Source organism: Polypterus senegalus, chromosome 5 (assembly GCF_016835505.1).
Source record: "Polypterus senegalus isolate Bchr_013 chromosome 5, ASM1683550v1, whole genome shotgun sequence".
NCBI classification, from domain to species: domain Eukaryota; kingdom Metazoa; phylum Chordata; class Cladistia; order Polypteriformes; family Polypteridae; genus Polypterus; species Polypterus senegalus.
In genome coordinates this window covers 176,086,331-176,098,502 of record NC_053158.1, presented here as the reverse complement: position 1 = coordinate 176,098,502, position 12,172 = coordinate 176,086,331, and the positions used below count along the sequence as shown (strand labels likewise).

Here is a 12,172-nt window from a genome sequence, read left to right as displayed (position 1 = left end):
ATACAAATGCAAATTTAGAAGTGAGCAGGATTATTTCTAAGAGTGAGATGGACATGATCTAATCCAGTATACAGTCAGTTAGTACTGGCCTAGTTCTACTTCATAAGATTTAAGCCAGTGTCACATTATGCAGCTTCTAGTCGGACAGGATGTCAAACTTGACATTTGCTTATTTTGTCACCTAAACATGTCAGATAACATGACAAAGAATTGCAGTGGATGACAAATTAGAAGGTTCTGTGATGACTTTTCAGTATCCTTTGAAATTTCCAAAATATTGTGGGCTTGCCTCTTACTGTTTTCAGTTTAGCAGGAATCTCTGCCCATCTTTTTTCCATTCTATCATCACATGTAAAACCCGAGGCTTCAGACAGACAGGCCTGTCTTCTGTTACTGCAGTCCAGCTCCTCTGTGTTCTTAATCCCCTTGGCTGCGTTATGTGTTGTTCTTGCAGCAAGAGCACTCATTGGTAGTCTGCTGTCCCATTCACAACAGAAGACAAAATCAAGCCTGTTGTATACTTCATACAGCCTTTAAACTACCAGCACAAATAATTAGAAAGAAAGCCCCTTATCATTTTTGATATTATACATTGTATAATAATAAAGAGTAATATATTAAATAGATTCATTTGCACACCTCAGTTAAATGAATTTGACCTTGTTAATTTTCTAATTTGTGTGACCCACCAATGATTCATCAAAAATAAATAATATTTTGTAATTGGGGATATGCCAGTAACATAACATTCATTTTAAAAAAATCATCAAGTATTGTTTGGTACTCTTAAAGATGCAAACCATTTTTTTTTTTTTTTGTAAATTAATCTACTGTATGTAAAATGCATTTAACCAGAACAGTATCGGTGACACTAGATTGATTATTTAGGTTCCCCAAATGTGATGGGAGCAACAGACTTCACTCTTGTGCAAATAATAACAATGCCAAGTGTTATCATTAGAGGCCAACTATGTAAAATAAGAACCACCACATGACATCAATGGAAGGTCAGTCCTTTTAAGTGACATTGATTGTATGTCTACTCGTATTTTTGTAATCAGACATTCTGATCACGCTAGTCTCAAAAGCTGCAGCTCTCTTTTTTTCATTCCTAAATATGCCTGCTTCAATATGTATAGTCTAATTCTGAAGTATGTTCTTGAATATAATTTTCAGTTGCTACCAAATGAGCGCCATATTGCTACTGCATACTGTACTTTGTTTTAAGTGTTTCAAGTATGATGTTCACAAACTAGAATATTTACAGTCAAATCAAACAATTCAATGGAAAATTATTTTAACTGAATAATATTAGTTTTTTATTAATGCAGTGCACAAATTAATGACCATAATGTGCTTAGGAATTTAGCTTAGGGTCTGCTCTACAGACAGTACCTCTCGCTTTCTTATTATTATTTGTCATTGTAAATCAAGTATTAGTTTCTTATTAACTACTGAAATGACCACCACTGTCTCTGTTACATGATTTTTATATACAGTAATCCCTCTTCGATCTGTGAAAATCCCTGAAGTAGAAACCATATGTTCATATGGTTATTTTTATATATTTTAAGCCCTTATAAACTCTCCCACACTGTTTATAAATATTCCCCGCACAGTTATACAGCATAAACCTTTTGTATTCTCTTAGATATTGGGTAAGATTCATTGAAATTATGTATGTAAAAACACTGTTTATATACAGTAAAACCTAAATATTAGTTTAAAGATATAAAGTGTCTCCAATATCATATATGTTACAGCCATTACGATAGACCGGCCAACAGCAATAAATACGTAAAATGCAAGAAAAATTGTATACAGTAAATGTGTGTACAGTGACACTAAACGTACGTACATGTACTAAGTACTGTAAGTAGAAAATTAATTATAGTTACTCACCAACAATACAATGACACGATGACTTGTCCGATAACGAGGAGTTTAGTTTTACTGCACAACAAAGGAGAGCGTTACAGCTCTTCTAATGGAGCCTCTTCAGGCAACTGTATAGCACCGCCGTTGTTCTTCTTCCAGCAGACTTCAATCCAAATCCCTAAAGCAGATTCCATCCAGACTACTGCCTTATTACATCCACTTACAACTCATTTTGCACCCTGTTTAAAAGGACACTGTGGCTGTAAGATCTTATATTCCTTTCCTACTTTTTAAATAAAAAGAATCGTAGCCTCATTGATGCTATAATGGCATCCTACAGTGGTGTAGCTTTTCCTTTCCTTCAAAATATCCAAAACGTTTACCTTTTCGGCAATCATTAACTTCTTCTGTTGGCGCTTGGGCACGGCCCCTGAAGCAGTAGCAGGAGCAGATTGTTTTGGAGCCATAATGAAGGGCTTGACTATGCACAAAGATAAACATAAAATAGCACAAAAGTTAACTCTTTACACAGCGAAACACGATGCTGAATGAGCGAGACGAGACTTCCTGGTTAATGCCGCGGACTTGAATTCAGCGCTCCGTCGATGAGCCATTCAGCACACAGGAACTTAACTGCGTGCTCTGATTGGTTAGCTTCTCATCCATCCGTCAATAGTGTTCCTTGTATGAAATCAACTGGGCAAACCAACTGAGGAAGCATGTACAGGAAGTAAAAAAGACCCATTGTCCGCAGAACCCACGAAGCAGCGAAAAATCCGCGTTATATATTTAGGTATGCTTACATATAAAATCCGCGTTAGAGTGAAGCCGCGAAAGTCAAAGCGCGATATAGCGAGGGATTACTGTATTATGACAGTTAAGTGAAACTCTGAACTTTTCCAAGCTGTCCCGTAATTCACTTTACACTGCATCAGTTTCATGCTTAAAGTCACAAGTACTCAATTTGCAGAAATTTCCATCTCCTCTGTGCTTTTTGAGCCATCATAGATATTTTAAATGATGCTTAACTCTCACAAGTGTGTATGTAATCGTGGATTGCCTGAGCCCATCTTGATTTAACGAGATACACTTTGGATTTGTGGTACTGATTGAGCCTCACTTGGAAATTGAGGCTTATTCAGGTGAAGTTTACACAACTAAGTATCGACTTCATAAATGTGGAATTCCCCTCTGATCTTTGATACACAACGATGTGGTGGTGTTTAAAATACTTGTTGAAAAGCATTTTAGGCTTCTTTATGACTTTTGTTAAAAGTTTTACTTTAGTCACAGCATAAGTAGTCATGTAGTTTTGCAGGAGATCTTCAAGGGCAATCTCATATTTAAGGGTCCAAGTGAAATGTATCTGAAAAATCTTATGGCAGGCTGAGGCAATCAACCTTATGATTGTCTCCATTTGCATCTGATCGCCATTTCTGCATGAAACTTGTTCTGCAGTTAGTCTTTCAGGCATCAGCAAGAAAGATGGAGATGCACAAACAGTACTGTCACTCAAAGTGGAGCCTAGTTGAGATTATTCATTGTTGGTTACTGTAATTGCACACTAAGCCAGGACAAAAAACTATCTTTATGGAGAATATCATTTAGTGATTAAGAGTTAGTTTAAACAAAAGCCACTTTGGCCAGCTATGAACCACATATCTCTTCCCTGCTGAAATTATCTGCATTATTATGTTATTCCACACTTAGCTTCACTTTAATTCCCAGAGAGAGTGAAAGAGAAAGGAAGAAATTATTTCAAAGATAGAATCAGTTGTGGAAAAAAATAGTAACATTAATGTGGAATCGATAAAGTCTTCACTTTTGGTGTCTTAAGGCATGCATTCCCATGATAAAGTGGGAATCCATCCTTTCAATGACTGAGGGCCTGCAGGGTGTCCACATAAACTATCTTCACAATCAAAAGAGAAGTATATATACTTAAACAAGTATCTGGTAATTTGGATTCTGCGAGTATCTGAGAGATTTGCCGTTGCAACTGGAGAGCTGCTAATGGATTTCCTTGTGTATTTGCAGTCAGCTTAAGGTACAGCATGTACTAGGAATTGATCAGGCAAAGCTGTTTTCAGCTTCATTCTTTGTGGATTGGGTACTAAGTAGAACACTGTCTGCTTTTCTTTTTTTCCCCCAGCTTGATTTATTTTTTTGGGCAATCCATGTGAATATGATTGTGCATCTAAAGTTTGATAAATACCAATTTTGATCCAATACTAGAAAGTAAAATTAAGTCTAAGCAATCGATCAGACTTTATCATTATAGCACCTTTCATGGTGAGCGCTAATTCACTGTTTTTTTCTAAGCTTTATAACTAACTACATTAAAGTCAAAGTAAATTTTATTATCCCCAAATGGGAAATTTAGTTTGTCAAATGCGTTACATTTAACAAAAAAGTGACCTGATGTGGGCGAAAAAAAACAATATCCTGTCTAAATGGTGTGTATTAGAATTCTTCTTGCACTATTACTTCCGTTAAAGTACCTAATTGCTGAAGGTACAAGTGATCTTGTATTACACTGCTTTAATTCAGCAATGCACGATTCTGTCTCTTGTAAAACTAATAAAACAGAGGTTATAGTATCAAGGAACTTTATGGACTTTGATAGGTCTGGTCCTGTGTATGGGTGTTTTGAAGACATTGATCATCTCCCATTTCGTTGCTCATTGCTTTTATCTTCTGTTTTACTCTGGCATTACCTTTAGTATGCAATGTTTAAAAAAAAAAAAAACAAATTTAGATAAATCAATGATAAACACAGAGGAAGTAAAAGGTTAGTGTAGGAATGAACTAAACAAATGTTGGACACTTTTTTGTCTGATGTTGAATGTTTGTAGTAAGAGGTCTGTTATGTACAGAAACAGCAGTAATATGCAGGATGGGTGATTTTAGAAGGTAAGTGAATCTGTTAAGAAGCATTGGCACAACAGGATGGAGAGCAGAGAATATACAATAAGGCATCCACATAGGACACAAATGAAGTGAGCAGTTCAAAAGCTGGTAGTTGGTTAGGGAGTGGTAGATTCATAAAGCAATTTTGGAAGAGGCGGTGTTGAAGAGGAGTAATTACGAAGTAAAAATAAGAGCATCGTGGAAACACCGAGGACCTAAACCTGTGATTATGTTTACTTAAATTTTACTTCTGCTTCTTGTCTTTACAGTTACCTTTGAGCCCCCACCACCCACACCCTCACTGCTTAACATCCTGGTCTACTCCTTGCTGCCCATAACTGGCCTTTCAATGGCCATGCTGCTGGCCTTCTGGATGTATCGCCATCGCAAGCCCCCATACGGGCATGTTGATGTCAACGAGGTGAGTGTGGACGATGCTTATTAATTCTGGTTCGATATAACCTTTTGCTAAGTAAATAATAAAATGTATGCTAATGTGCAGCTCTGTCACACTTTGCTGTTTCTTGCTACTTGTTCTTTTATAGTGAGTGCTGCTGCAGTCTTCCCCTTTGTTTAATTTTTTTGTATGCAGATTCTAATGAAATTTCTTTAACATTGTTCTCCATAGGAGAAATATACAGTAAAATAAATAAATCTATCCTGATGTAAATTTGTGTATGCTGTTATTGTCCAACAGTGGCTCACCTCCATCTGCAACTGATCCCTGGTTTGTGCTCAGTGATGAGTTGGACCCTTTAAAGTACCCAGCAAGAGTATCGGTATCTTAGTGCTCTTCTGTGTGCTCTCTATTTTGTTGTATTTGAAGAACCAGATAAACTTTGGTTTGTCAAAAATCCATCCATCCATCCATTGTCCAACCCGCTGAATCCGAATAGGGTCACAGGGGTCTGCTGGAGCCAATCCCAGCCAACACAGGGCACAAGGCAGGAACCAATCCTGGGCAGGGTGCCAACCCACCGCAGGACACCCACACACCAAGCACACACTAGGGCCAATTTAGAATCACCAATCCACCTAACCTGCATGTCTTTGGATCGTGGGAGGAAACCGGAGCGCCCGGAGGAAACCCACACAGACACGGGGAGAATTGTCAAAAATATACACAGCAAACCAGTTAGGATTTTTTTTTTTTTAATTTAAATAAGAACAGAATAAGTGACAAAATATGCTATAAATAACACCCTGTAGTAGGCTTATTCCCACCTTATGTCACTGAATGTGATTTCATTAGGCTTCAGGATGGATGGATTGGTTATAATGAATACTGGGTAAAACATGGAAGGAAAGAAGACTTTTTGAAGAAAACCAATGGGGACAGGGTACAACACAAACCACCGTGCGGAGTCCCACTCTTTTTCGTATCATATGGGTGTTTTTATCATATAGTGTTGATTTCAATGTACAGCATACGACTTCAGGCAGGTTAAGTGGCTTGATCAGGATCATGGAGGAAACCTACATTCTTGTTGTTTCAGGGTCAGTTTCTTACCCCTTATATCAGTCATGGAAAATAATAGTACAGGGGGAAAGAAAATCTTGTGTTGTTTTTTATTTATTTTTTATTTGCTTTCGTCCTATCTTCCTTTCTAGGATCCTGGGCTACCACCACCGTCTCCACTCATAGGCCTAAAGCCCTTACAACTACTTGAGATCAAGGCAAGGGGTCGGTTTGGCTGTGTATGGAAAGCTCAGCTAATGAATGAATATGTTGCTGTGAAAGTATTCCCCATTCAGGTCAGTAAGAAGCATCTGAAAGATGTGGATAGCAAAGATTAAACACCATTCCATGTGCCTGGCAATGCTGACCATATTTCCAAATAATTGTAGTCTTGAGGGAAACATAAATGATTGGATTGTTCGACTGGTGTGAGCACAAATGTGAACCCTTGTGCTTTGCCAAGAAGGCCTCTAAACTCAGCCTATAGGGACAGTAATGTTAGTTACTGTGGGAATGAGAACACAGTGGTAATATGGTGGAAATGGGTAATAGAAATGGTCTTAAACACATTACATGAATTTCCTATGTGTCACAGGAGGACTAAAAGTTGTCCATTAGTTACTGGACTCTACTAACTTGCAGTTTACACATACTACTCTAAACCTTCTGAACCCTGCTGTTTTTAGGGCCTGATGATCATTTTGTGACTGTGGTTTGGAAGATACAAATTGGAAATCTGGTTTACCCAGTAAATTATTTTTCACTATCAGAAAAAGTTTGATAATGGGCGAAAATATGAAACGCTTAAAATTGTTTCAAATGTTAGGGTGGAGTGGTGGCTATCTAGCTGAAGGATTTGGGCTGGTAACTTAAAGGTTGCCAGTTTAAATCCTGGCAGTGACAGAAAGAATTCTACTCTGTCGGGCCCTTGAACAAGGCCCTTAACCTGCAAATGCTCCAGGGGTGCTGTACATATAGCTGACCTTGCGCTCTTACCCAAAAACTCTCTGGAGTGTAAGTTTGGGTGTGTTAAAAGTGACAGACTCCTAATATAAGAGATTGTATATAGCGAGTAAAGGATTAAAAAAATGTTTGGGGGGAAAAAGGGTTACTCATCTGAGCATCTTTTATTTCTGTACACTTATATAGAGTTATAATTCAGAGACCAGTATCTGTAGTTATTTTGTTAGGAAAATTTGCTTTTAGTATTTTTGGAAACTTTGTGTTTAATCCTGCATAGTTTTATTAAACCAGTTAGTAGCCATGTCCCTGATTTTCACAATAGCCACCTCCTTCAGACATAACTCATACACAGAGGTCTGGATTAAGTCTGGCATTTTTTTTTTTGTCTGAATTTTGTGTGTATCCATGAGAAACCCCTACATACTCTGTTGTGTTCCAGTGCTGTCATGTAAGGCATTTTAAATATGCATGTGTTCTTACAGGATAAGCAGTCTTGGCAGAATGAACGAGACATCTTCCTGACCCCTGGAATCAAACATGAAAACTTGCTGCATTACATTGGTGCTGAAAAGCGGGGAACCAACTTAGAGATGGAATTGTGGCTCATCACAGAGTTTCATGAGAAGGTGAGGAGTTTGAGTACTCGACATGTTCTCTTCAGACAGAAAAAAAAAAATCTAAGCTATAGCCAGTAATTAAAACAGAATGTTGGACTGTGAGAGAATTTTGTGACCCATTTGATTGACAGCGTCAGCAGTTCTGCTTCATGAAAAGCAAACCATGGCTGAAGCTCTAAGTAGAGCAGGAGGGGAGGGAATGTTCAGAGCAGCCTTATAATTCCCATTAGCCTGCCTCCTTGTAAACAGTTCTCTGAGAATCTGGTGGAAGTTGTCTCAAATGTCAGTTTGTGCAGATCTGAAGTAAGAAACCCACAGGCAAAAACATGCTTCTTTTTTTTATTATCCTGTTGCTTGTTGACATTGCAAGAAAAATAAGGTAAGTATACATTGGGGTCACCTACTGTGAAGGACAACTTGCCCAGCATATTTGTGTTCTGATGTTAGTTTTTGACTTCTGCACTTATGTTTTATTATTGATTATCATGTAAAACACCTTAAATAATATTCATTATCAAGTGTGACTGCCAGTTGTAAGATTATATGCTGGTTTAATGGGGAATTGAGCCACTACATACTTTCAATCTCAAATATAAGACTGCTGTTACTAAACTCTAATTTAGTGTAAAGTATGAGTGAGTTTGAATTCTGGATTAATCACTCAAAATCATTGGTATTTGCAATGACTTAAAACCACTACATTGAAAAATTGTTTTGTATGTTGTCTTTTGAAATGTGATTTTTATCAAGTCCATAGTGTCTTTTATGAAATAGTCATAAGAGTTTGCTAGCCAACACACATTTTACTGTAGGGGAAGCTCATCTGAATGAATGTGCACCAAATCGGGCATACCTGCATTTTATAAGATGAGCAGATATTTGCTATATCAATTTACAGCCTGTGAGCTGCAGCTTGTACCAAAATCACCCCAATTGTTAACATATGTAACATATGAAGTCTGAAGGGCTCTCGGGCAAGCAAGGTAGATGGGCAGTTTTGTGGCCTTGTAGTCCTATGGCTGAAATGTTGAGGTGTCTTCAGGGATGAATGTACTAAGTGTGATGTCCACATATTCATTTGTCGATTTTTCCTATTTGTTTATGTCCCATCACTACAGACAAACAAGAGCGTCTCTGTACTCCTCTTATTTATATAAAGCACACTGGAATAAAAACATTTATGTAACGTATGACATCAGAGACACAATTGGCTGCCTCCTGGGCTGCAAGTATAATTTTTTTTTTTACTTTAGCAAACCACTTTGAGTAAGTTAGAAAGTACTGTATGAATGTAATTAATTGTTAATTAATTAACCAATCAACCAACATACTGGAGAGGAGGAGAATGACAAAAGCAATGTGGAATACCCAAGTGTGACATGACCAGTGTTTCATTTATTTGTTTCCTCATGACATCAATAAATAAAAACGACATCAGTGTTTTATACTAGATTCTCAAACCCAATTGATTCATGTTTTTGACGGTGTAGGCTAGGGGTTGAGCATGTCCCAGCAGCAATGGGCACAAAACTACATATACAGCCAGTTCATTTCAGGACATTCTCATGAACTCCCACATGAATTTGTCAGTTATTTATGTTGGTGATAAGGGACCTAGGGTCCTTATTTAGTAATATTTGTGGAAAGGCCATAATAAGTGGCTGTGAATTAAAAAAAAGAGTGTAAATACATTATCTTTAAAAAAAAAAAAACACACTTCCATCATCCTTCAAATTATTAGAATCCTTTTACAAATCATGTTGAGTTCAGACCCAAAATGTGAGCTTCTGTATGTGCCAGATGGGTTGTGTGTTGTGATCGCAGAAAGTGACATATTTAGAAAATCCATCATTCATTGCCACTGACATTCTCCTTGCCAAATGGGGAATGAGTCTGAGCAATTCTAAGGTGTCAGAGGCTGTTGTGAAGGACATGCCTGTTCTGCTTATTAATTAAAAGTGTTCTTTCTTACTGTCACAGATCTGTACTGTGTGGCCATGTTGGCCAGGAAGTTGACCCAGCTGTTCCAAAAAAAAAACCCCATCGTGTCCATGCTTGTATCATCAGATGGAGAGCCTGAGGCATTGCTGTTACAAATTATTTTGCTACCATTTGTTTACAGCCTTTATGAAAGTCCTATGTTTTCTTCATTGTGCAGCATTTTGAAATGAATGAAGCGGAATGGAGGAGAAAATGCCAGAAAAACTACAAAGCAGTATTTGAATTAACATCAATATTTATTACTTTTCTGCCTTTACACAGGGTTCCCTGACTGACTATCTGAAAGGAAACGCTGTAAGCTGGAATGACTTGTGTCACATTGCTGAGACGATGGCACGTGGGCTGGCCTACCTCCACGAGGATGTGCCTCGTTACAAGGGAGAGGGACCCAAGCCTGCGATTGCGCACAGGTAACAAAGCAACTCCTGCTCCTCACCAGATTTTCCTGTCGTTTCAAGGTATTGCTGCTTGCTACCAAATGAAAAGTGTTCTCCCCCCCCCTAACCCCCAAGTCTGTTTGTGAGGTGTCAGGATTGTAATCCCACTATTTACATAATAATTTGGTCTGAAAATATACCTGAGTGATGTTAGTCTGTGTGGCAAACTGTGGCCTGCTAGCAGGGCCACTAAAGCATTTGGTGGTGGGCTGCCTGCAGTAAATACATATGCATTTATGTTAATTAGCTTATGAATAATAAATTATTTGGGGGAATCTGCAGAAGGGGAGGAGGTGTCTTTAAAAAGACAGCTGATGATTTGGTTCAGGGTCATTGGCCACGATGACAGCTGTAAGACGACCAGTGGGGGAAGGAGACCCGATCTGCAAAGGGGGCCAGAATGACATGTCTCGTGCATTTATTTTGTTAGCCGTCTGGAATCGGGGATTGTATTTATTAGCTTTATAAATGTGGACTCTCATTTAGGGGCTGACTGGGTAATTGTATTGTTTCATGCTGTGTGGCTCAGGGATAAGACTGCTCAATGAATTGTGGAAAGGTTAGGCCCAAATGCCAGCCAATCAAGAGAAATATAATTTTTCTTCTTTCTTTTTTTTTTTTTTTGCTCACAGTGAAATAGCCTGTATGGCACAAAAAACATACAGCCTTTGTTCAAGTTAAAAGATACTTATTAAGTGAGCAAATCGGGCTTAATTGGTTTTCTAGTTTGCTTATTACTTTGTTTTCTTGTGTGTTAGACTCCATTGCTACTTAAGCAAATGTTTTCTGTACTCCCATTTTAGTCTGAAAAGCAGGTGGATTGTTCTCTAAAGCAAACCCAGGAAATGGTTCATTAAAACAGGTCCAGGATTAGCTCTTTGAAATCTAGGTGCATTTTTTCTCCAGAATGGGACAAAGGCAGTGCTGCATATGACAGTGATGTAGCTATAATACCAAACCAAGCTGAGATGGAAATGTTGCTGGGCAATGATTTAGAGTAGAGAGGAAGGTTTGCCACAGTGATGAGTCAAGGGAGAATTACAAACAACAACAACAACATTTATTTATGTAGTACATTTTCATACAAACAGTAGCTCAAATGCACATGTGCAAGTGCTCTCCTACATCTTTAATAAACATGCAGGTATTCCACTAGAAAAAAAAATGGACAATAAGTATCATTAAATAAAATCTTATACTGCTTCTCTCCTGTAAGTTGGAGCTTCTTCTCTAAAATCTTATTTTGTTTCCTCCACCCATTTCATCCATTCGTCGTCCAGTAGTTGCTGTCAATCTTCTCATTTTCATTTCCACTTTTCCTTGTGCTGGTCAAAGTGCATCTACCTAAACCACCTGAGTTGCTGCCTCTTGATCAGGAAAGTGACACTACTTTAAGTTTCTCCCAGGGTATTGAGCCCTATAACTCTATAGAGGAACGTCATTTGGACAATTTGAATTAACTAAACGCCTCGATTGTCCTCTTCATGCACACTCTATGAAACCAATTTGAAATTCTACTGTATCTTCTATATTAATTCTTATGCCCTTTTCCAGTTTGTTTTTTTCTGTTGGAATGTATGATTTACCCGTAACAGAGTGGCAACACATGTGGCATTGTGCACTCACAGTTTTTGAACCACAACACATTCCTTCAGTAAGGATTTGATGCATTTTTGGCAGCTGTATTTGTGGTTTCTCTAAGAATTCCAGTTGGCTCCTCTGGTCCAAAGACACACTCATAGCTGGACTGCTGAATCTGTATGGGCTCAGTGTCAGGGTTTTTGTTCCCATAATAGTGTTGTTTGACAGACTGACATACAGACCATGGTTGTTTCCTGTTTTATGCCTTATATTTATGAGGCAGACATTCGTTTCCCTCAACCCTGTGATCAGTTTAGTCTGATTGG

At 38.1% G+C, this 12,172-nt stretch overlaps 1 protein-coding gene across 3 annotated transcripts in view; it reads left to right on the top strand.

Moving 5' to 3' along the window:
* The window catches only part of acvr2ba (activin A receptor type 2Ba), a 130,108-nt gene that overhangs the window by 98,277 nt on the left and 19,659 nt on the right, over window positions 1–12,172 (top strand). For all 3 annotated transcript variants that reach the window (XR_005633789.1, XR_005633788.1, XM_039753652.1), the window contains exons 4-7: window positions 5,058–5,209; window positions 6,400–6,543; window positions 7,693–7,836; window positions 10,090–10,238. Coding sequence is in view for 1 of the 3 variants with exons in the window: in XM_039753652.1 (XP_039609586.1) it covers window positions 5,058–5,209; window positions 6,400–6,543; window positions 7,693–7,836; window positions 10,090–10,238 (589 nt within the window). In the remaining 2 variants the exon portion in view is untranslated. The remainder of the gene's footprint in view (window positions 1–5,057; window positions 5,210–6,399; window positions 6,544–7,692; window positions 7,837–10,089; window positions 10,239–12,172) is intronic.